The following is a 25416-nucleotide window of genomic DNA, read 5'->3' as shown; positions in this document are numbered from 1 at the left end:
CTTAGTTATAATTTAATTCATTTCAGTTTAGTTCAATTCAGTTCAGTTGCAATAAGTTCAGTTCAGTTCAGTTGCAATAAGTTCACTGCAATTCAGTTCAGTTCAGTTGTTTTATGTCGAAGAGAACAGGCCCTGAACAAATTATTAATCATGTAAAGTGAAACGTGGATAGCAATAACACGTCTGAAGTGTTGGACAAGTATGAGATGGAGTACATGGTGGTATCCCATGGCTTTTTTTGAGACCATATTGATCACTGTGTCCTATTTTTATTTTAAAGGTTCCTCGATATCGTAGGTGGTTAGGGGAGTACAGAGTCGCGCCCGTACTTCGTCCTCTAGATTGAAGACTGGTTTCGGTTTAGACAACTCGTTCAATTGACTATTCCATCTAAATTAATTAATCTATTAATTATGGAGTTTAGTTCAGTAAAAGTAGTCTGCGATGTTATTATATTATTATTTATTTCTGCTTAATATTTATTAGTATCATGTTATTAGGATTGTTTATTTATTTATTATTTAGTACTTAGCTTTGCTGATTACGTGCTTTGTGTGTATGTGTTGATCATGACTATGCCTTATTGATCTTGTGATGACCTATTTGGTGAGCAGTCTCTAGAAATCATGGGTTCGGGATTGGAGAGTTTGTGTTGACTATATATTTTATCTGACTTTATACTTTTTGTCGTTGACTTTGACTATTGTCGGTGAATTTGACTTTGACTTTGACTTTGACTTTTGTTGGTTTGACTTTTAGAGTTGACTTTTTTGTTGACTAAGTTTTATTTCTAGAGTTTATATATTATGTTTTCTGCTGTAAAATTTTGAATAAGCCGATATGTTATCACACAGGCTATAATACTTTGATAATTCTTTAAGTTTTATATTGAAAAGGTATTTTGGAAAATAGAGCATTTTCGTGGTGTTACAATACTTTTAGGATCGACCAGTCATCCACGTAAAGTAATATCAAAGTAGTAGATGTAGTGGTGGATTTGACAAATAAACTATAATCATACTTTTTACTGATGGAACCCAAGGGTAAGGAGAGTGGAGGAAAGCTCAGAAAACCATAGGCGAGGGGCTTATTTAAGACTATATAAGATCAGTTTGCGGACAAGTGGAGGGGAAGAGGATGGAAGAAATTCGGTGTGATTCTATAAACAAAAGGAGTGGAACCATGTGGAAGTTTCATATATATATATATACATCCTCCATGAGATCTCCATGAATAAATGCATTTGTAACATCCATGTGGATGGTGTACCAGCCATCAATAGCAACTATTGCTAGTATAGTCCTCATATTAGCCATTTTTCCTACTGCGGCAGAGGTTTTGTCATAATCTTCACTCGGTTTTCGTCTGCAACCAATTATTTCCAACCTGGATTTATGTCTCTCAATTTAACCATCAGGAATATATTTAGTTTTTTAGATCCATTTAGAACCAATGGCAATCTTACCAAGAGAAAGATTCGTAACTTCCCAAGTTTTATTTTTTTCTAGAGCAGCCAGTTCAGTGTTCATGGCAACAATCCAGTGAGCATGAAGAATTGTTGCTTTGAAGGAGATATAGTCTTGTGTTATTGTAAGTGTGGAAAGGAAGTAGTGAAAAGATGGTGGGATAGTTATGCATGCAAGGTTGGATATATATGTGGTGGATGAGTGGTGGAAAAATTGGTGACAGGATCACTGTGCTTGCCAAGAGGGGGGAAGGTGAGTTCTAGTGCTTTTTCTTGGAGTAGGAGGTGTGGAAATAGGATGAGGGGAGAGAGGTGGTGTAGGATGAGGGGTAGTTTGATTAGTGGTATTAATGTAGGTGAAGTCATCCATGAAAGGTGTGGATGAGGATGGGTTCGAATCTACAATTGGATGCATATAAGACTGAACAGATGTGTTTAGCAAGGCAAAAATAGATTCATGAAATCTCACATCTCTTGACACAAAGAGTTTCATTGTGGTTAGGTTCAACAATTCGTAGCCCTTTTGAGTAGAGGGGTACCCAAGAAAGACAAATGGAACTCCTTTAGGAGAGACTTTGTCAGTGGAGAAGGCTAGGTTAGCAAAGGCAAGGAGCCAAAATTTTTGATATGCTCATAGGAGGGTGTAGTGCCAAATAAAGCTTCATATGGTGTGATATTGTGAAGAATAGGAGTAGGCAACCTATTGATGAGCTGAACAACAGTAAGAATGTAGTCCCCCCTAGTAGGATAATGGCAAACCAGTCTAGAATCTTAGTGCTCTACTGATTTCAAAGATGTGGCTATGTTTTCTTTCTGCTCGAGCATTTTGTTGTGGGCGTTTGACACAAGATTTCTGATGTATAATGCCATGATTACCAAAAAATTGTTTGCAAGGGCCATCATCAAACTCTAAGAATGAGAGGGCACATTTTTTGATGTAGATAAAAAAGGAATTGAATATTTAATAATTGGCATTTTTTTATAAGTGAAGGGTATAGAAGTAATCTTACAGGAGGACACCGTAGCTCACCCATTGGCTTATATAATAGAGATTGAGGAGAGAGAGGGAGGTGTGAGAGAGAGGGGAATAGAGAGATAAAAGGAGGGGAGATGAAAGTGAGTGAGGAATGCATGTGAATACGTGATCAATGAAAGAAGGGGAATCCATTGGATTTCTATAATCTAGGGCCTAGATTTTTTCTCACTTCTCATATAAATTGTCTTTCTCACTTGAACTCACTCTCACTTAGTCTTCACTTGGTTTGTTCATAGCAATAATGACAAAGCCAAGTTTTCTCTTTATTTCAAAAGAAATTTCTATAACGAGCTGTCAGTTAAGGGTCTATTTTCAAGGAGATTAGCCCATCAGAAGGGTGAAGGTACAAAGGACTATTAATTTTAATGCTTATTTTGTAGTTTCACCATCACCCACAATTATTTTAGCAAATAAACAAGTTTCAGACAGATATTACAGAGATCATATTAACAATACAACTAGAACATACTATGATAACAAACTTGCTTACACCAAGTATAAAGTTAGAAACTTGATTTATTTAAACACACCTAAAGTTGAAAATTTTTATGCGCCTGCAGGTTCTCAATTACCTCTCTCAGCTTTAATACCATGTGAACTTTTAATGAACTGAAGAGGATGTAATCTGGTGTTCTTTATAGCAAAGAAAGTTGTTATCGTTTGATAGCTCATGACGACTCCACCTTGTATATTTTAGTAGAATATATTTTGTGAATGTGTCTACAATGACCTACCTTGTGCCTTATATATTGGAGAGCAAGAGAATGTTATAATCCCTAAGAAAATATTACACATTATCCTAGAAAACCGACAAAATAGACTAAAAACATCACGTGCATATCACATGTTTTACATATACTCATCAGCTACTTCCTATTTCATTTATAATGGCATCATCCCTTCTTTGCTCATCTAAACTCGTCGTCTTTGCTAATCGGTTGCCTTCTCTTTTGATTGAACCCAAGAGCAAAACGGCCAACCAAAAAAAGAAATGAGAAAAAAAGTTAACTTCTTCCCTATTACTCTTAGGTTCCGTTGTAGGGTGTAAAATATTTTCCCGAAAAATTGTTTTCCTCTATTTTCAGTTTGACATGGTTTGGTTAGCAAAAGAGTGTAAAACCATTTTCCCTTGGGGTAAAATTACTCTCCCAATGATGGAAAACCATTTTCCTTTCAAAATGAAGGGAAAACTATTTTCCTTATCTCTCTTGTACATTCCTCTCACTACCTCCTTACTTTCCCTTTTATTTTCCTTTCATTTCATCATTTTTCTTACAACAAACCAAACAACGGAAAATTAATTTTGGAATTGTGTTTTCCATTGTAAATTGTTTTCCATGAAAATCATTTTACACTGAAAATGTTTTACGCCCTACCAAACGGAGCCTTAATCTTCCAATCAGCACCAAAGAAATTTACTTCCAAACTTCAAATAATTATAAAAAACCACCAAAATTTTCCTAAATAAATAATTCAATGTTTCTCGGCCAATTCACTCCTACTCTTCCGCAGCTTAGAATTACACTTGATAATGCAAAAGAATAAAATATTTAGGGATTTTATTGTTGGCAGAAAGAAATTAAAGAGACTATATATAATCATAATATCATAAAGAAGACATTATGAGTTGAAACAATCGAGTTTAAAAGGGTGTTTGGTATGGAAAACGTAAACGGAATGGAAAGGATTTGGATAAGGAGGGGAAATGGAAATAATAACCATTACCTTTAAATTGTTGTTTGGTATCTTAGTGGAATGAAAAAAATTGAGAGGATTATGATTGAGGAAGGAAACGTGATTTGTTTCCACTAGTTTAATAAGGGTAACAAATGGGGGATTATGTTTCTCCTTGGAAACGGTATTTGTTACTTAACACTCATACCAAACAATTAGAAATGGAAACACTTATTTGAATCCGTTTCCTACATCAAAACTTTCCATACCAAACATCCTCTAAGTGTATACTTTGGGTTGAGGAATGATTATAGGACCAAACTTGCAGAAGAGGAGGAGAGTGAAAGAAAAAGTTTTTAAAAAAGAAGAAAGATGAAGCAATTGAACAAATTGCAAAAGTAATCAAAGAGGCAGTAGTGAAGACAAGTAGTAAAACAAGACAGAGAATATGAGAGTGTTGGGTATATGTTTGCATATGAAGCTCATGAAGGTGTAATGGGGTGTGGAGAAAGGTTACGTCGAAGAAATGCGTCAAAATTGAAGGTTCGGGGGGATCGCCCGATCGAGTCGGGCAAGGCCGCCCGATCGGGCGCGCAACGATGCACAAGCTGCTGGTGAATTAAGGTCTCGCCCGATGGCTTCGGGCCTACTCGCCCGATCGGCAGAACACCGAACAACGACTGGGCGTGTTCTTGCCCGATCGGGCCAACATTGACGAGAAGGGTTTTTGGCTCGCTGGCTCGCCCGATGACATCGGGCATACTCGCCCGATGACATCGGGCCCGGGAGCGAAGTGAATTCTGGCGTTAAGCCGCCCGATCGGGTGGGCTCGCCCGACCTGATCGGGCGGGGCTGTATTGACGCGGTTTTGAGTTCCGAAAACGCGGTTTCTTTAGTAAGGGTATAAATAGGTGCCCTAATTACGGGATTAATGTATTCTTCATCATTAAAACACATTTAGAGAGAGAAAAGGCTATAGAGAGAGATCTTGAGCACTTTTTGTAATCTTTCTTGAACGTTCATCGATTCCTAGTGCATATTCGTGGTTTTTCTCCCAGTTCTTGGTTTCCACGTAAAAAGTTTCTGGTGTGATTTTCCTGCTTTCTTATTTGATATTCTATATTTGTTTGCTATTATTCTACGATTGATAGTCAATAGGACTTACAAGTGGTATCAGAGCTAGGTTTGATTATTGTCTAGATCTAGAATAATTAACAATGGAGGATTCAAAGATTAGAATTGAAAAGTTTGATGGGACAGATTTTGGATATTGGAAGATGCAGATAGAAGACATCTTATATCAGAAAAATTTGTATCAACCTTTGTCTGATAAGCCTGCTGACATGGAAGAGGCTAAATGGAAGGTACTGGATAGGCAGGCACTAGCGGTGGTGAGATTGACATTGGCTCGGACTGTGGCTTTCAATGTCAAGGACATCAAAACAACGGCTGGACTGATCAAAGCTCTGTCAGATATGTATGAGAAGCCCTCGCTATGAATAAGGTATATTTGATGCGCCGTTTATTTGATTTAGAGATGAATAATGGTAGTTCTGCTGCTGAACATATTAATGAATTTAATTCTATAATAAGTCAGTTATCGTTTGTTAATATTGCTTTTGAGGATGAAGTGAAAGCTTTAATTTTGTTGTCCTCTTTACCTACTGCTTGGGAAACTGTTGTTACTGCTGTGAGTAATTCCTCTGGTAAAGAGAAATTGGTTTATGATGTTGTCCGTGATCTTATTTTGAGTGAGAGCATTCGAAGGAAAGAGAGTGGAGAATCATCTGGAGCTTACAGTGCAGAGGGTAGAGGGAGGGGAAAACAAAAGGGAAAAGGGAAGAGTTCACAAGGGAGATCAAATCAAAGGGGCGAAGTAAGTCTAAGGCAGAACAAATTTTACCTGTTGGAATTGTGGTGAGAAGGATCCAAAGAGGGATTGTCCACATCCCAAGAAGAAGGGTGGAAAATCTGATCATAATGAGAAACAGGAGGATAGTGATAACTCATCGATATTTTCTGCATCGAATGAGATTGAGGATGCTCTGGTTTTGAGTGTTGATAGTTCTATAGAGTCGTGGATCCTAGATACGGGGGCATCATTTCATTCTTCACCTATGAAGGAGCTATTTCGGGACTTCAAGGCAAAGAAGTTAGGAAAGGTCCATCTTGCTGATGATAAGACCTTGGATATAATGGGGAAGGGAGATGTGATTGTCAGGACTACGAATGGAGGAACTTTAAAACTGCATGATGTTAGGTACATTCCAGGCCTAGCAAAGAATCTGATTTCTGTGAGTCAACTGGACTCAAGTGGCTACAAAACTGTGTTCTGTGAGGGAAAGTGGAAGATTTCCAAAGGTTCCATGATTTTGGCTAGAGGTACTAAGATGGGAACCTTATACACTATTGCAGGGTGTACAGACATGATTGGTGCAGCTACGGTAGATGAGACTAAGTTATGGCATACTAGACTTGGTCATATGGGTGAGAAGGGGATGAAGATTTTAGCTTCAAGTGGCAAGTTGTCAGGGTTGAAATCAGTTGACATGGAATTTTGTGAGAGCTGTGTTTATGGCAAGCAGAAAAAGGTGACTTTCACAAAAGCCAAGAAGGAGTTGAAAACTGAGAAGCTAGAATTGGTGCACACTGACTTGTGGGGTCCTTCACCAGTCAGATCCCTTGGAGGCTCACGGTATTTTGTTACTTTCATTGATGACTACAGCAGGAAAGTGTGGGTCTACTTCATGAAGAAGAAATCTGAACTTCATGAAACTTTCAAGAAGTGGAAAGCTGAGGTCGAAAATCAGACTGGTAGGAAGATTAAGTGCATTAAGTCTGATAATGGAGGTGAGTATGAGTTGACAGAGTACACAAAACTCTGTAAGGAGAACGACATAATTCTGAAGAGGACTGTTCCAGGGAAACCTCGACAGAATGGAGTTGCAGAGAGGATGAACAGGACACTGACTGAGAGGGCTAGATGTATGAGGTTGCATGCAGGGCTACCTAAGACTTTCTGGGCAGATTCAGTTAGCACAGCAGCTTATTTGATCAACAGAGGACCATCTGTACCTTTGGAGTTCAAATTGCCAGAAGAGGTTTGGAGTGGAAAGGAGGTAAATCTTACTTTTCTTAAACTATTTGGTTGTGTTGCATATGTTCAATCTGAAAAACGTGACAAGTTAGACCCAAAAGCCGTTAAATGTTATTTTATTGGGTATGGTTCTGAGAAGTATGGATATCGATGTTGGGAACCAAAAGGTAGGAAGATTTTGAGACACTGTGATGTCACATTTGATGAGACTAACTGTATAAGGATGTATTTGGTGACAATCTGAGATTACTGAAGAGTGGGAGTTCAGGAGAAGAGATTGTGGAGATAGGTGGCATTGATGTTAGGGATGTTATGTTCCAGAATTGGGTGAGCAACATAGAGATGAAGTTCACACTCCTAGGGTCTGATTCTGAGGAGTCAGATATCTCACAGCCTGGAAATTCAGAGGATACAATTGTCATACAACCAAGAGGCTCCAGTTCTAGTACAGGAAGAATTGTCTCTCAAGTTGACTTGAGAAAATCCGCAAGGGTGTCCAAAACACCTGTTCGATATTCACCTTCTATGTATTATTTGTTACTAACTGATGCAGGTGAACCAGAATCATACAAGGAAGCAATAAATTCGACAGATTCATCTAAGTGGGAGTTAGCCATGAAAGATGAGATGAAATCCCTGGAAAAGAATCAGACATGGGAGTTGTCTGCATTACCTAAAGGTATGAGAGCACTTAGCAACAAGTGGATCTTCAGACTGAAGAAAGAGCCTGATGGAAGTGTCAGGTATAAGGCGAGACTAGTAGTAAAGGGGTTCCTACAAAAGGAGGGTATAGATTATAATGAAATATTTGCTCCTGTTGTGAAGTTAACTACTATTCGTATCTTGTTGGCTATTGTTGCTGCTGAAAATTTGTTCTTAGAACAGATGGATGTAAAGACTGCGTTTCTACATGGTGATCTGGAGGAGGAGATTTACATGAAGCAACCAGATGGTTTTCAAGTTCAAGGAAAGGAGAACTTGGTGTGCAAGCTCAAGAGGAGCTTATATGGACTGAAGCAGGCTCCTAGGCAGTGGTACATAAAGTTTGACACATTCATGTGTAGCAGTGGGTTCAAGAGAGCTGATAGTGATCATTGTTGTTACTTTCAGAGGTATGAAAATGACTATGTTTATTTACTTCTGTATGTTGATGATATGCTGATTGCTGGTACTAGTATGGATGTGATAAATGGAGTGAAAGGAAAGCTGTCACAAGTATTTGAGATGAAGGACTTTAGGTGAATCTACACAAATCTTAGGCATGAAGATTTTCAGGGACAAGTCTACTGGTATGTTGAAGTTGTCTCAGGAGGATTATATTCTTAAGGTGCTGAAGAGGTTTAATGTAGGTGATGCTAAACCAAGAAATTCACCACTTCCTAGTGATCTCAATTGACAAGGGAGCATTCACCAACTACAGAAGCAGAAAAGGAGCGGATGGCCACTGTTCCCTATGCTTCAGCTGTTGGAAGCTTGATGTATGCCATGGTGTGCACACGACCTGACATTGCTTTTGCAGTGGGAATGTTAGTAGGTTTGTTTCAAATCCAGGTGAAAACATTGGGAGGCTGTAAAGTGGTTACTAAGGTATTTGAAGGGTACTTCAAGTATGGGGCTTTGTTTCTGGCAGAAAGGAGTAAAGCTAGAGGGTTATGTTGATGCTGATCTCAGTGGAGATATCGATACAAGCAAAAGCACTTCAGGATATGTCTCTACTGTGGGGGTACTGCAGTGAGTTGGATGTCTAAGTTACAGAAGTGTATCTCTTTGTCTACTACAGAGTCTGAGTATGTGGCTATGTCGGAGGCAGGAAAGAGATGGTATGGTTGATTGGTTTTCTTGAGGAGATGGGCATTAAACAGGAAAAGGTGATACTTTATAGTGATAGTCAAAGTGCAGTGCATTTGGCTAAGAATCCCATGTATCATTGTAGGACTAAACACATTCGTAGGCGTTTTCACTATATCAGGAGTTTAGTGGAGGAGAATGAGTTGAGTCTGGAGAAAGTGTTGGGTGCTAAGAATCCAGCAGATATGCTTACTAAGAGTGTGAGTTGTGATAAACTAAGGTTGTGCAGGACCTTAGTTGGTCTTCGTTGATTAAAGGCGAAGATGGTGTATTAGGAGTTGAGATGAATGAAAAGATGATGAAGGTATGGTATTTTCTTCACTTACACCTATCTCCAAGTGGGAGATTGTTGGGTATATGTTTGCATATGAAGCTCATGAAGGTGTAATGGGGTGTGGAGAAAGGTTACGTCGAAGAAATGCGTCAAAATTGAAGGTTCGGGGGGATCGCCAGATCGAGTCGGGCAAGGCCGCCCGATCGGGCGCGCAACGATGCACAAGCTGCTGGTGAATTAAGGTCTCGCCCGATGGCTTCGGGCCTACTCGCCCGATCGGGCAGAACACCGAACAACGACTGGGCGTGTTCTTGCCCGATCGGGCCAACATTGACGAGAAGGGTTTTTGGCTCGCTGGCTCGCCCGATGACATCGGGCATACTCGCCCGATGACATCGGGCCCGGGAGCGAAGTGAATTCTGGCGTTAAGCCGCCCGATCGGGCGGGCTCGCCCGACCTGATCGGGCGGGGCTGTATTGACGCGGTTTTGAGTTCCGAAAACGCGGTTTCTTTAGTAAGGGTATAAATAGGTGCCCTAATTACGGGATTAATGTATTCTTCATCATTAAAACACATTTAGAGAGAGAAAAGGCTATAGAGAGAGATCTTGAGCACTTTTTGTAATCCTTCTTGAACGTTCATCGATTCCTAGTGCATATTCGTGGTTTTTCCCAGTTCTTGGGTTTCCACGTAAAAAGTTTCTGGTGTGATTTTCCTGCTTTCTTATTTGATATTCTATATTTGTTTGCTATTATTCTACGATTGATAGTCAATAGGACTTACAGAGAGTACATCCATTGAAGAAAGGAGAGATAAAGAGGACATAAATACAGAATAGTTTCAAAAGTCAAAAGTAGAGAAAGGGACGAAGAGCTGCAAACTGGGAGTAAAAAGAAAGCCGAAAAAAATGAAGGTTGACAACATGGTAAAATCACCCCCTCAAAACCTAATGAGCAGTAATTTTCAAGGAAACAAGACTCGTAACACTATTCACAAGAATTTTGCTAGCTTCTTGCTTTTAATAGGTTTAAGATTTATGATTTAAGATAAAATTTGCAAGATTGCTATCCTAGATGCATGGTATGATTCATGCAATAATCCATGCATGCGTGATGCGTACTGCACTCGTAGGTTGTTTGCTGCACTCAAATAGCTCGACGAAATAATCACATATGGTCTCCTGACTTTTATATTGAATTATTATTGAATCAAAAATATATCTAAATATTTAGAGATAGTTAACCTAAAACATTAACTTAATTCAATAAATGAACCAGTTATGGGCTTAAAATAAGGTTTTAGCATGCTTTTAAAAACTGGGTTGAAATGGATTTTCAAGATATGTTTGAGAATGGACTTTGAAATGGATTTCAAAAGGATTTTGGAGGCTCGTTAATTTAGTATGTTTTGATCATATGAAAACTTGTTAGAATATGTAATTTAAATATATAAGTTGGCATGTCACTATCAAACATTGTTTACTATAAAATGGAGATGAGATTTAAGTTAATGGGGTATTTTTGTAATTCGAAAAGAGGCTTAGGTATATTTAATTTAAAAAAATAAGAGTATGAGACTCATTATAATGAGAATATGTCAAAAATAAAAGTGTTTGAACTAACTAGTATGAGACAAACATAAAATTACATTGTTCCAGCTATTCTCGAGCAATGTGAGTAGTTGAAATTTGAAAAAGTGCTTGGAAGACACAAGGTGTATATTCAATAATTAAGAGAAGGAAGGTAACTCTAAACTCAAAAAAATATAGGAATAATCTTGAATTATTATATAATATCTTGAATAAAGCAATACATTAGAAACGAACCTTAATCACTTAAAAGTTAACTCCTTAACCGGAGATACGTTAAAATAATGCAAAATCAGACATTCATTTAGCAATATAATTTACTCTCTTAATAGCCGTATGAAGGGCTTGGAGAATATGTAGGAGTCTCGTAAGTTGGGGTATAAACTTGTGACTTGTATACGGGAGATGGGCTGTAAACTGGTGCCTTATAGTCTGAAGATGGGGTGTATACTGGAGATGCGGTGTAAACAGGGGACTTGTAAACAGGGGATGGGCTGTATACTGGTGCGGTATATTCAGGAGATTGAGTGTACACTGGTGACTTGTATACCGGGGAAGGACTGTATACTGGAGATTGAGTGTATACTGGTGACTTGTACACAGGGGATGGGCTATATACTGGCGACACGTACACTGGAGATGGGGTGTAAACTGGAGATTTGTAAACAGGGGATGGGCTGTATACTGGGGCCTTGTATTCTGGAGATGGGGTGTACACAGGTGACTTATACACGGGGGATGGGCTGTAAATTGGTGCCTCGTATACTGGAGATGGGGAGTATACTGGTGACTTGTAAATAGGGGATGGACTATAAACTGGTGCCTTGTATACTGGAGATGGAGTGTACACAGGTGACTTGTAGATGGGTGATGGGCTGTATACTGGAGACTTATATACTGGAGATGGAGTGTACACTGGTGACTTGTACACGGGGGATGGACTGTAAACGGGAGCCTTGTATACTGGAGATGGAGAGTACACTGGTGACTTGTACACGGGCGATGGGCTATAAACGGGTGCCTTGTATACTGGAGATGGGGTGTATATTGGTGACTTGTATATGGGTGATGGACTGTATACAGGTGCCTTGTATTCAGAAGATGGGGTATAAACTGGTGACTTGTACACGGGAGATGGGCTGTATTTAGGAGATGGGGTGTATTTTGGTGACTCGTACACTGGAGATGGACTATAATCTGGTGACTTGTATGCTACACATGGTGGGTATTCAGGTGACTTGTACACGGGAGATGGGTTGTAATCTGGTGACTTGTACACTGGAGATGGGCTGTATACGGGTGACTTGTAGATGGGGGATGGACTGTATACTGGTGACTTGTAGACAGGGGATGGGCTGTATACTGGTGCCTTGTATACTGGAGATGGGGTGTATACGGGTGACTTGTATACCGGTGATGGGCTGTAAACTGGTGACTTGTAGACGGGTGATGGGCTGTATACTGGTGACTTGTATACTGGAGATGGGCTGTAAACTGGTGCCTTGTAGACGGGGGATGGGCTGTAAACTGGTGTCTTGTATACTGGAGATGGTGTGTATACAGGTGACTTGTAGACGGGGGATGGGCTGTAAACTGGTGACTTGTAGACGGGGGATGGGCTGTATACTGGTGTCTTGTATACTGGAGATGGGGTGTATACAGGTGACTTGTAGACTGGGGATGGGGTGTATACAGGTGATTCGTAGACAGGGGATGGGCTGTAAACTGGTGTCTTGTATACTGGAGATGGGGTGTATACTGGTGACTTATAGACAGGGGATGGACTGTAAACTGGTGTCTCATATACTGGAGATGGAGAGTATACTGGTGACTTGTATACAGGGGATGGGCTATAAACTGGTGCCTCGTATACTGGGGCTTGTATTCAGGAGATGGAGAGTATTCTGGAGATTTGTATACTGGAGATGGTGAGTACTCTGGGGACTTGTATACTGGGGATGGTGAGTACTCTGGGGACTTGTATACTGGGGATGGTGAGTACTCTGGAGACTTGTATACTGGAGATGGTGAGTACTCTGGGGAGTACTCTGGGGACTTGTACACTGGAGATGGTGAGTACTCTGGGGACTTGTACACTGGAGACGGTGAGTACTCTGGGGACTTGTACACTGGCGATGGTGTGTATTCAGGTGATGGGGTGTAAACGGGAGAGTAAGATGGTTTCTTGTATTCGGTAGCAGGGCTATAGGAATCACTGGCAGATGAAATCGCCACTAAAGTCATGACAAAGAAGGTCATGATAGCAGCATGATTGAGAGCCATTTTGATGGAATGAAGATGAAGAGATGAGTTATGAAATATTTGGTTTGTACATGGGATTTATATAACATTGGCCTTAGTGGCATTCCATGATCTAAAATCTATAGTGGAGAGCAAGTCTTCAATGATGTATTTGGGTACCACCTTTTCAGCACGATTTAACCATGAAAAAATCAAATTGACTTGATCGTCACATGTTAAAAAAATATTATGTCCAAATACAAGTCTTCAATTGAAGGCTCTGATTCGTTGAGGGAAATCAATGATTCTGAGACAGGAAAATTGGAGTAGAGGCAAATTTGAGTTGAAAAAATTTCGACGGCCACGATTTGCACTAAGAATGAATGATGATGCCGCGGAATCGACGGATCTTATGTTGATGATTGATGCAGGTGTCTGATGCTGGGATTTGGGGGGTTTTGTTTTTTCATTTGAATTTTCTTTTCCTTTTATTTTTTCTTTCTTTCCTGATTTTATCACTTTGTTACTGTACTTCACCTCACGTTTTTCATTTGGACTTTTCTTTCTTTTTCCAATTTTCATTTTTCTCCTTTTAACTCATTTCCTTTATTTTTTTTCTTTTCCCTTTTCTTTTATTCCATTTTTATTTTTTATTCCTTTTCTTGTTTTTTCTCCTACATTAATAGTCGTATAAATACTCTTAAGTCCTACATTAAACTTGGGTCGGAATAATGCGGCTTTCAGAATTACTTGGGTCGGAAGAAATCGGCTTTCGGGTTACTTGGGTCGGAAGAAATCGATATCGGAATAACTTGGGTCGGAATAATGCGGCTTCCGGAATTACTTGGTTCGGAAGAAATCGATATCGGAATGAATTGGATCAAAATAAATCGACCTTCAGAATTAATTGAGCATTCAAGAAATCGACTATCGGAATGACTTGGGTCAGAATAAATCGGATTTCGACTTGGGTCGGCATAAATCGAATCTCGGTAGGACTTGGTTCTTGGAACGACTAAATATCAAACCGGCGGCGCCGTGGCCGTGTGGCGTATTGATTTCGGTCGAGATTGTTATAAACTTATAACATGTGATTTTATGATATTGTGGTATAGATTAGAGTCATTACACTTTATAGTGGTATATTATAGTAATTATACTAATATTGTGAATTGTGATTGAGTCATTGTGAATTTTTTAATGATACATTGAATCATTAATAGTTTGATACTTATATTACTAATTTGAAATGTTACTAAAGTAAGACTTGTAAGTTATACTTATATTATTGGCCCATTCACCAGTATTGGCTATTGGTAATTGGCCTATTGCCTAAGTATCGCCTATAAGTTATTCACTTATTTAGTTATTCTTATTCATGATTGCATACGTATTCAAGTAACAAGTAACTACATACTAACAAGTAACAAGTAACAACTAACATCTAACAAGTAACAAGTAACAACTAGCAACCGGCCATAAGGATTATTGATTATAGACTTGTAGTGTTAGGGTTAATAGACTATTAAACTTAAACATTTTGTTAGTTAGTGACTTACTCATTCTCAAGTCCGAATCAGTCACTATATAGCAACAAAAGAGTTAGACTTTCATCGTTCGTTGAACAACTCAACAAGTAATGAAGTAACAATGAATCAACGTTAATCACTTGTCACTTAATCGAATATGTCAATATGTCATATGAAAATAATACATAATCAAACACTATGTTAGTAGAGGATGAACATGATTGAATTTCGTTAAGTTAAGGTTCATAATATTGGCAAAAATTAATTAATGAAATGATCATAAGATTGATTGTCTTTGACATTAATCAAAAGTCAAAACCATCAAATGATCATACGATTGATCATCGATGTTATTACACGGTTTTAACAATAATCAAAGCATACTAGAAATCCGTCTATTTCATTACTTGAATAATCATACATTCATGTATTTCATACTTAACAATTTATACTTTCACTGTTTCACATCAATACATCATTATTCATTTAACTTCTACAATAAGTAGGAATTATTAAAACAGTTAGTAAACATCATTCATAATATTTTTTACATTAATGATCTTGTTTAGACAATATTAAATCTGAGCCATTCAATTCTTTAATCTTTAAAATTAGAAATCTAAAATCAACTCTCTAAAATCTCAGCCATTCACGCTCAAAATCTAACGGTTCAGATTAGACCTAAAATGTAACCCGACTTCCCTACTATGTAAACCCTTTTTAACCCCCCCCCCCCAATTTTTCCGTCTCTTTCAGATTTTACTCTCCTAATCTCCTCTAGTGGCTTAAACCTCATAGATACAATCAGACATCAATATAAGTATATTGTTATAATATAGTTCACGTACATGACTATAATTAAAACTTTAACTGAGTATGTAATAGTTGTATAAGTAATATTCCAATAAATATAGTTTTATAACAATGACCATAAGCAACATAACTAGTATAACTATTTACCGATTAACATTTCCATTCATTAATTTGTACAGATTTAATAAAAATTTCAAGTATATATTTATATGATTGATTTATTTGTTTAGTTATATGGATCTTTGTCATTCCCTAATTAATTTACTGATAAATATTTGACACGAGCAAATATTGGTTAAATAAATGAGATAAATGATGAAAATTTTAATTACTACTACTAATTTTTTCAAGGAAAACAAAGCTCAATTCCTATTGGTCATATATGCACATACACGGATCAGAATGTCTTCATTATAGAGCAACTGTGAACCATAGATAATATCTCTCATCTAGTGATCCTAGTTGTCCATCTCAAACACGAAAACACCTAAAAAATTTTGGATTTCCCGCCCACTTTCTTCCATCCAAATACTCTCCATAAAACCTCCTCCTATTACACTAACTTCTCCATCTCATTTCAAAACTCCAAAACATCTCACCGCAAAAAAAAAAAAAAATCAAAAGCTCCCGAAAAAGCTTAAACTTTACAACAATGGCGGGAACAAAGCAAACAATGCGATAATTAACCGGAGGAAAAGCGTCGAGAAAGAACTAGCAACAAAAGCTGCTCGAAAATCAACTCCGGCGACCGGATGAGTTAAGAAACCCCATAGATTCCGGCCAGGAACTGTGGCATCTTCTTATCAGAAAGCTTCCATTTCAGAGGTTCATGAGAGAAATTGCGCAACAATTTAAAACTGATCTTCGATTTCAGAGCTCTGTTGTTGCTGCTCTTCAAGAAGCTTATCTTGTTGGATTGTTTGAGGATACTGATTTATGTTGTATTCATGCTAAGAGAGTTACGATTATGCCTAAAGATATTCAACTTGCTAGGCAGATTCGAGGAGAACGAGCTTAATTGTTAGGTTTAATTTTGGAATTTTGATGCTGTAATTTTTGGGGATTTAGAATGTTGGATGTAATTGGAAATCTGGAATGAAGTGTTGTGTTCTGGTAACTTTGATGATGTAAAATCTTATCTATCAAATGAATGAATTATGCGTTTTATGTCTAATTATACTTCAGATGCATCAAGTATTCTGGATTTATGCTAGATATATGAATTATTATGCCTGATGCTTACAAAGGCAATATCTTATGGGTCAATATGGATAGATCTTGATTTCGGAATTGGAGTTGCATTTATACAAAGGCAATATCTTATGGGGGCAATAATGGAGTTTGATCGATAATTGTTTGAAATGTTTTAGTCTAATGTTGCTGCATACATATGGGTGTTAAATTTAGTGGTTTTGATTTGAATTGCCTTGTTTTAGTTATCTAGGCACTATATTTACAATATTTATGCTTTAGGTGGAACTTTCATCTTCCTTGGGATGATATTAGTGTCCTACTGCTGCCTGTGCCTTTAATTTGCTTGCATAACTTTTACCCTTGTGTTTTCATTTTGGAGTTTACTTTTTGTCTTTACTTTTTGGATGTGAGATGAGAAACCATATTCGTTGGAAGTGCAAAATGAAGTTGGTTAAAGGCTCGTTTGAATGCCAATTTTCAGCTATTTTGGTTTACGATTATAAGTCATTTGATATAGCTTGTATAGTTAACTTAAAGTTAGTCATAATTACATCAATCATGTTTAACTTTAATAGTTGGTAACATAAAAACTAAGCTAAAGGAAAGAACTTTTTGATTTGTGGGTTTTTGGCTGACTGTATTGGTTCCACAAGAGGCAATGTTATGAGGGAGCTAAAAGTTATAGTTATGGGTATGATTACTTTAGGGCTTTGCTAAACGACGCCCTAAAATTTCCTTCTAACGCCCTAGATACAGTATTTTTATACCGTATGTATATATCTTGCATTTCTTTTCTCTCTCCTCTAAAAAAATCAACTTCTCTGTCATCATCTTCATGACTTCATCTTCATGACACAGAAGCTTCAGATTAGTTTCATCTGCACTCTCTATCTGCACCAAGGACTTCATTCTGAAATTTTTTTCTAAAACTTTCATCTGCATTCTCTATCTCATACAGAGAAGCTTCAGATTCATCATTACCGACGCCCTAAAATCCATGGAAGACAAAAGACTAACTGCTTTTCTATCATCTTTTTCTACATCCATGACCCTTTTACAAGATGGGTATATATCATCAATCTCATCAAAAATAATAATTACAAACTAAGTAATCAATTTTCTTCAGAATTTAACTGAAAATTACAGAACAAATTACCTTCTTCTCTCTGTTTTTCTTAAACTTTTCTGAATTTTTTTTAAGGGAGGCGCCCCCAAGGACGCCCCACCACCGGTGGAGGCGTCCTTGGCAGGCGCTCCACCACATGGTGAGGCGCCTGCCAAGTTTTTAAAAAGAATGGGAGGCATCCACCAAGGACGCCCACCACCGGTGGCAGCGTCCTTGGCAGGCGCCTCACCATGTGGTGGAGCGCCTGCCAAGGACGCCTCCACCGGTGGTGGGGCGTCCTTGGTGGACGCCTCCTCTTATTTTTTAAAAAAATTGGTAGAGAGAAGAGGGTGGTGTCTGTCGGGGACGAGGTGGTGGTGCGCCGGTGGTGGTCTGTCAGGGGTAAGGTGGTGGTGGTGGTGGTGTGGCGGCAAGGTGGAGGGAGTGGTGAGGCAGTGGTGAGGGAGGGTAAAAAAATCATCACCCCTTGTATCCAAAAAAGAGAATGACAAGGTGGAGGAGGGGTTAAAGGGAGGAGAGAGAAAAAAAATACAAAGTATAAAAATACTGTATTTAGGGCGTTAGTAGGAAAATCTAGGGCGTCGTTTAGCAAATGAGTTACTTTATGAAGGATCGGACCGTTAACTCTTAGATTGTTCTCTTATTAAAAAAAGAGGTCATTGTAAATTACTTGTGCCTAATAAGTAATAAGTCACCTCTGTTTCTAATTGATTTTTGTCTAATAAAAACAGAGGTTACTAATAGTCTGCTATGTCACTAAGATTATAAAGTAAAAATGTTAGTCTAAATTAGATTTCTGTTTGCTATCAAGGTATATGTATAATCTCCCCTTAGTTTTCTGTTTGCTATTACATGGCATGCGTTGTTCTAACTTCTAACAATTTAATGGTGCTCATGTTGTGTTAAGATTCGCAACTAAGAAACATTTGGTTTTATGTGCACGAAATTTGTGCAATTGAAGAAGATGTTATAATTTGTGGAAGGATACAAGTATATGATGACTCTTATCAAGAGAAATAAAGGGATACATGATGACTTTGTACAATACATAATTCTTATTGTGCAATACAACAATAGATATGAATTATCAATTTTCTATCCATATATGGTTTATGTATCAACATTTTAATGTGTATACAATGTAGTCGAGATTGTTATCTATGTATCAACATTTAATTTTATAAATATATCAGGCTTGTGATGCCAAGAATTATGCATATCTTCTAAATAATGCCCAAGTGTCATTGGATTCTAATTAGGTGTGGCAAGTAACTAATAAATTTGACAATAGTTAAGCCTTCTTCGTGTGAAATGGGCAACAAAAATGAGAAAGTGTAGCTCAAGGGTGGAGCTATGGGTGACGAAAAATGAAAAGTGATGCTCAATGTTGGAGCTATAGGCAACGAAAACCAAAAAAAGTGACGTTCAAAGACGTATCTGCGGCAACAAAAAGTAGAAACTTTCGCCTAAAGTGTGTTGTATGGGAGACACAATTAAACAGGTGATGCCCATAGAGTTTTGGCTTGAGTTTAGTTGGGTAGGTTTGTAATTGGGTTGGGTGATAACTGGGTTGGTTCACAACTGGATTGGGTCACAACTGGATCGGTGGTAATTGGGTTGGGTCACAACTGGGTTGAGTCATAACTAGGTTGGGTCACAACTGAGTCGGTGATAATTGGGTTGGGTCACAAATGGGTTGGTGATAACTGGTTTGGGTCACAACTGGGTCGGTTGCTAACTAGGTTGGATCGCAACTGGGTTGGGTCACAATTGGGTGGGTTTGAGTGGGTCATTGTCGGGTGAGGTTGGGTGCGGGTTAGTTTTGGCTCGGAAACAGGTTGGGTCTGGGTCATTGTTCACGGGTGCAACTGGGCACGGGTCAACCTGGGTCGGTCCAATTCAGGTTTGGGTTACCAATTCCACGGGTTCAACTGGGCACGAGTGGACGCTGGGTTGGAATGAGTCGGCTTTCCAACCGAACACTCTCGGCTTGGGACAGGTTGGGTCTGGGCCGCATGCAGGTTCACCCGTGGGTCAGCCCAGTTTTTGACACCTCTAGTTCATTATTAGTTTGATTATTTGTGGTTTATTTTTGTTTAGTTTAATGTTAGATTAATATTTAGTATCATGTTATTAGTTGTTAATTTCTATAAATTTCTCCTTTTTGTGTTTATGGAGTAGTTTGTTAGCTAGGTTTTGGGTGAAACCCTAACTATGATTGATATGGGTGTTTGAATATGAAATTAGGGGTTTGATTAGGCTTCTTAATTGATTAATGACATGATTACTATTTGCTTGCCATTCTAGTTGGCCACTTTGATGTTTGTTTTATTGATGCTTTAATCAAATCGAGATAAGAGATGAAGGTTAACATTCATGCTATTATCTTGCCTAATTGCTCACGAGAGTGAGATTTAAGTGAGAGTTTTGTATATTGACATTGTGCTTATCCTTGGATGTTTGTTTGAGACCATGAGAGTGGCTTAAATGTGTGACCTAGGTAGTTTTATGCACCCTTGAGAGAGGGCTTAGAACTAGGTAAGAGTCAATAACCTCAATTAGTTGCTTGGTTCTTTCCCTATACTTCGCCCTTCTTATTGCCTAAACCATGATTGGATGGTTTTATCCCCTTCTCCCGATCTTTTTATCAATTGATTCCTTGTCTAATAATTTAGCGCCTTCCTAAGGTCCTAATTAATTAGTAATTTTAGTTCTTAGTTTATTAAGCCAAACATCTTGCTAAATCTTCGACTTAACTTGATTAGCAACATTGGTGTTCTTGTTATTCCATGAGGATTTGAAGTCTTACTTATCACTTTACCTAGATTAGTGATTTAGTTAGGTTTTGTTTGACAATTAGGAGATCTGTAACGACCAAATATCCCTATGTCAACAACTTGTATGTCTGATAGAGGATCGAGTTGTTGTAAATGATTATTTAGAGATTGCGAAAATGAGATTGAAAAGTCAGAGTTGCAGGTGGATTTAATATTTTCCGATTTAGAGTATTATAATACAATTTTGAGGATGTCTTGGCTGAGCAAGTATCGAGCGATCATCAAATGTTATTAGGTGAAATCACTAAGCAAAGATAGTATTATATAGCAGGGTGTGTCATCAAGCTCGGAAGAACATAGCAAAGTGATAAATGAAGATGTGTTACCGGAAGGTATTGGTTACATCACTCATACAATATAGAATCATAAGGCATTAATGGGGGATGGAAAGAGCTCTGGTGGTTGATGATTATCTAGATGCATTATCTGAGGATTTGCCAGCATTGCGACTATAAAAGGTGGTTGTCCCTATTTTAGAGATGCCCAAGTTAATGACCTAGTTAGAAGAATCGTTGCAATATATTCACCCAAGGAAATGAATTAATGAAATAAAGTAAAAATCATCAGTAGATTAATAAGATTACAATTAGGAATAAGAATTAGTAATATCGAATAGATGATTTATTCAAATCAACTAAAAGGAGATGGGGTGTTTGTAGGTAGGTCTAAGATCGGGATATTACTAGATGCATGTAGCGAGTGAAGGTATTTCGAAGATGACATTTAGGATGAGTTACGGTCATTATGAGTTTGTGAAAACACCGATTGATCTTAGTAATGCACCAGTAGCATTCGTAAATACGATGTGATATTTTAAATGTTATTAGACTAAATTATGAAAATTTTCGTAGATAATATTTTGATATGTTCAAAGAATTAGGATGGCGTCTCAAAGAAGTATTAATGAAAGAAAGAAGTTAAAGTGGTTAGAAAACTATGAGGAAGCTTTCCAGGAGTTTAAGAAAAGGTTAACCGCGTACCATTGCCCTAGTTCTAGCTTTGGCTTCGAGGATAGAAGGACTTGAAGTATATAGCTATGTTTCTCAAGAAGGGTTGGCATGTATATTGATGTAACATTAACGAGTGACAACCTATGTCTCTAGGTAGTTAAAGCCCATATGAAAATTACCTTGTGCATGATCTAGAATGGAAGTTGAGGAATTTGCCTTAAAATTGTAGAGATTTTATTAAATTAGGTAACCTAAAAGGTTTATATTGGTCATTAAAACTTAAATTATATCTTTATCTAGAAAAAGATGAAAGTAAGACAGCGAAGGTAAGTAGAGTTGCTCAAGGATTATGATGTAGACATTTAGTACCACATGGAAAGGCAGGTAGTGTAGTAGATACTTTAAACAAGAAACCTCGCCAGGAAAATAATTTCATCATTTTGATACCATAGGAGTTATACAAAGAGTAATACAATGGGAGTTGAATGTGATTTAGGAAGGAGATATGCAAGGAGAACTAGATGTTTGGTGATTAAAACATTCCTTTTGAGAAAATTTGAGCTAAATAAGTTTATCAAGGAACCGAGGTTAAAGATAGAGAGAAATGAGTCAACTAATTTTTGAAGTATATGGTGATGGAAGAATATGAATAAATGGAAAATTAGTGAGTATCGATGATTTAGAGCTGAACAAAAAGAAGATAATTCGGAGACGTGCATAACAGTGCGTACTCAATTCATCATGAAGAGGACAAGATGACTTACGATATAACTTTTTGGTGGAAAGGGTCGAAGCGAAAGCTAATGTGCCGCATCATGATGAGAAATACTTTTCGAGGGAATGAAGTTTAAGGGGAGGAGTTACATGAGAAAACAGATTTTGTTATTTAAATATCGCAATAGACTTCCTCTGTTTTTTAATAAGTGACACACTTCTCCTAAAAAGCTCTCACATAAAAAGGAGAAATGTGTCACTTATTAAAAAATGGAGTTTAGTATGTTGGAAGCTTATATATAGGAGTTCAAGGGTTTATGGAAAGATAAATTAGCATGCGTGAAATTCTTCTATAATAATAGCTACCAATCGAGTATTGCTCCGTATGAAGTCCTGTATGGATGCAAATATCAAACACTTATTGATGGGAGTGACGTGAGCCCTGGATTCTAGTGCGAGTAAGTTCATAAGATTAAGACGCAAGTGCGAGTAATTCGAGGAAAAAGGAAATGAGGATATCTTAGGTTATAAGTATTTAACCTTTTATTTCAGGCTGTCAATTGCAACAATAAATTAAAGACTATATATATCATAATATTAGAAAGAAGAAATTATGAGTTGAAGCAATGGAGTTTAAGTGTATACTTTGGGTTGAGGATTGATTATAGGACCAAACTTGCAAAAGAGGAGGAGAGTGAAAGAAAAAGTTTTTTCGAAAAAAGGAAGATGAAGCAATTGAAGAAATTGTAGAAGTAATCAAAGAGGCAGTAGTGAAGATAAGAGAAAATGGACAGAGAAGATGAGAGGACATCCATTTAAGAAAGTAGATATACAGAAGGCATAATAGTTTCAAAAGGCAAAAGTAGAGGAAGGGAGGAAAGGCTGCAAACTGGGAGCAAAAAGAAAACAGAAAAAATGAAGGCTGGCAATATGGTAAAATCTGGTAAATGACGAGAATTTAATCTGTGATTAAGTAACCTAAGTTGCAAAAAAATAATTAGAATGTGATCTACGTGGTTAATACGTATGATAAATCATGTAATGTGTGAAAATGTGATGTGAATAATTTTTGCTTATGTTTAATGGTTGCATGAAAAGTGATAATAAAATATGAATAACATCCTTAATTAATAATAAATAACCAACTAGGTTATACTGAGTGAGTATTAGGGTCAAGGATGTTTTTATTTAAGGTTTTGTGATTATACAAATTTGTGAAGTTATTGAAGGATGGGAAATCAAGAAGCGACTATTAAGCATACTAATGGGTACGATAAATAAGATGAACTTTGGGACTTGTTTTAACCAAGGGAACCTAAGTTAATCAAGGAAGTTTATGTAAAGGGTGTTTAGAGTAGGACAAACATTTTTGTAGGACCTTAGACCACTAACATATAATAATTTATTATGAGGACAAAAAGAAGAGCAGGAATTTGTTGTGCTGGACCAAGTGTGAGGAAAAACCTCAAACTAGCCTTGTAGGTTGATGATTCACACGAGCTAAACCCTCCTCACGTGTTTCCCTAACCCTTATAAAAATTTCATCACAACAAGCCAAGATGATCCCGCCGCCCAAAACTCTTCTTCTTTCTTCCTGTTTCCACGCCAGATCTGTGGTACATGCAAGGGCTGATTTCCAACTTCGTTTTTTCATTTTCTCTCTCTTAAATCTTGCATGAAAGGCCTAATACTTACTCTATAGATGTAGGTGCATACTGAAAAGGGAAAAACTTGAGCTTTAGGGGCAAGGAAGTTCAAGAAATAGGGCCATCTTATTCAGCTAAGAGAAAAGTAAGTATGTTGAATGTTTTAGGTCAATTAAGATACTTCCTTTGGGTATTTTATTATTAAATCTTGTGTGAATGTAATTTGTATTTTATGATCCTAATAAAGTCAGAATCACAACTTAAGGAGAAGAAAAAGTCGAGTTGCACTCTTTGGAAGTTAAGGTACACAAAATCGATTCACTTTGAGAACTAGTTTAGTGTGAACTGTGAGAACTCTCTTTAAGAACGATTTTGAGGATGAAATTTTTTGAGTTGCATAATTATTGACTACTGTATATTGGTATTTATTAGGTTGTAACCATTGCATGTTTAAGAAAGCAAGTGAAAGTTGTGTTTTTCTTTCATTAAAAACTAATTAAGTGTGTGTTTAATCGATTTATCGTAAAGGTTTGTGTGTGCTTGTGTTTTGGATGAAGTTGGCTTGGTTGGGTAGTAGATTGTATAATGATAAATAGGATACATGTGTATTTGATAATGGTTAAATAGTTTCCTATTTTGGTAGTTAAACTTTCACACTAAGAATGTACTAAAAACAACCTTTATTTGCGGTTTTTACAAGAATTGCTCGTTGGTTTGTGGCAGATATGCTTTAAAACTTTTGCAATGAATTTTGACAAGGCGATACTTTATTTCATTAGCGAAGATTTCCATAAATCTATTATCTCATTTTTCCATCACACCAAATGCGGGAAAACCCACTTAAAACACGTTTTTTTGGGATGAACTATACCTTAGTTTTCTAAAGGGTTTTCAAGGGACAATTCCTCTAAAAAAATTAGAGATTTATAGTAGTTTGGTGATCTAATAACTTATATTATCAAGATTTAATCTAATATTTCCAAGAGACCTTCTTCTATGAAGTCCGAAACCTTCTTTTACTCATGTTACTTCGAAATTTCATTATGTAAATTGGAGTTATATTGCTTGAACGATTCCATAAGTTTAATTGCACCTCAAAAATCATGTAGCTACTGTCCTAAGCCTTCCAAATCATCTATACCAAAGTTTTAGAATGATTTTTACAACTTTTAGTTGAAATCAAAACATTTATAAACTCATTTTGGTAAGTGTGATTATTATTAGTGAATTTAAATTTGTATTGCACAGAGAATAGGAGTGTGTGTATTATGTGTGAGGACATATTTTATAAAAGCTTGCAAGCAAGTAAAAATAGTAGGAGCTTAAGCCCCGAACTATGTGGAGGTCTGCACCTTAGTGCACCTCAATGTGTGACCTCTTCATC

At 37.4% G+C, this 25416-nt stretch overlaps 1 protein-coding gene and 2 pseudogenes across 1 annotated transcript; 1 reads left to right on the top strand and 2 right to left on the bottom strand.

Annotated features, from left to right (window-relative positions):
* Positions 1–11159: 11159 nt before the first annotated feature.
* LOC104901020 (repetitive proline-rich cell wall protein 2) lies at positions 11160–13510 on the bottom strand. The gene is given in 2 exon segments (XM_010688562.4): positions 11160–12860; positions 12863–13510. Coding segments are annotated over 2 exon segments (1956 nt in total). The 5' UTR covers positions 13266–13510; the 3' UTR covers positions 11160–11307.
* A 2707-nt stretch (positions 13511–16217) lies between these two features.
* Positions 16218–16635, top strand: LOC125492388 (histone H3.2-like; annotated as a pseudogene).
* A 4496-nt stretch (positions 16636–21131) lies between these two features.
* Positions 21132–25416, bottom strand: part of LOC125492912 (repetitive proline-rich cell wall protein 1-like) — a 16284-nt pseudogene continuing 11999 nt past the window's right edge.

Source organism: Beta vulgaris, chromosome 8 (assembly GCF_026745355.1).
Source record: "Beta vulgaris subsp. vulgaris cultivar EL10 chromosome 8, EL10.2, whole genome shotgun sequence".
Classification (NCBI taxonomy): domain Eukaryota; kingdom Viridiplantae; phylum Streptophyta; class Magnoliopsida; order Caryophyllales; family Amaranthaceae; genus Beta; species Beta vulgaris.
This window is presented reverse-complemented; position numbering and strand designations above follow the sequence as displayed.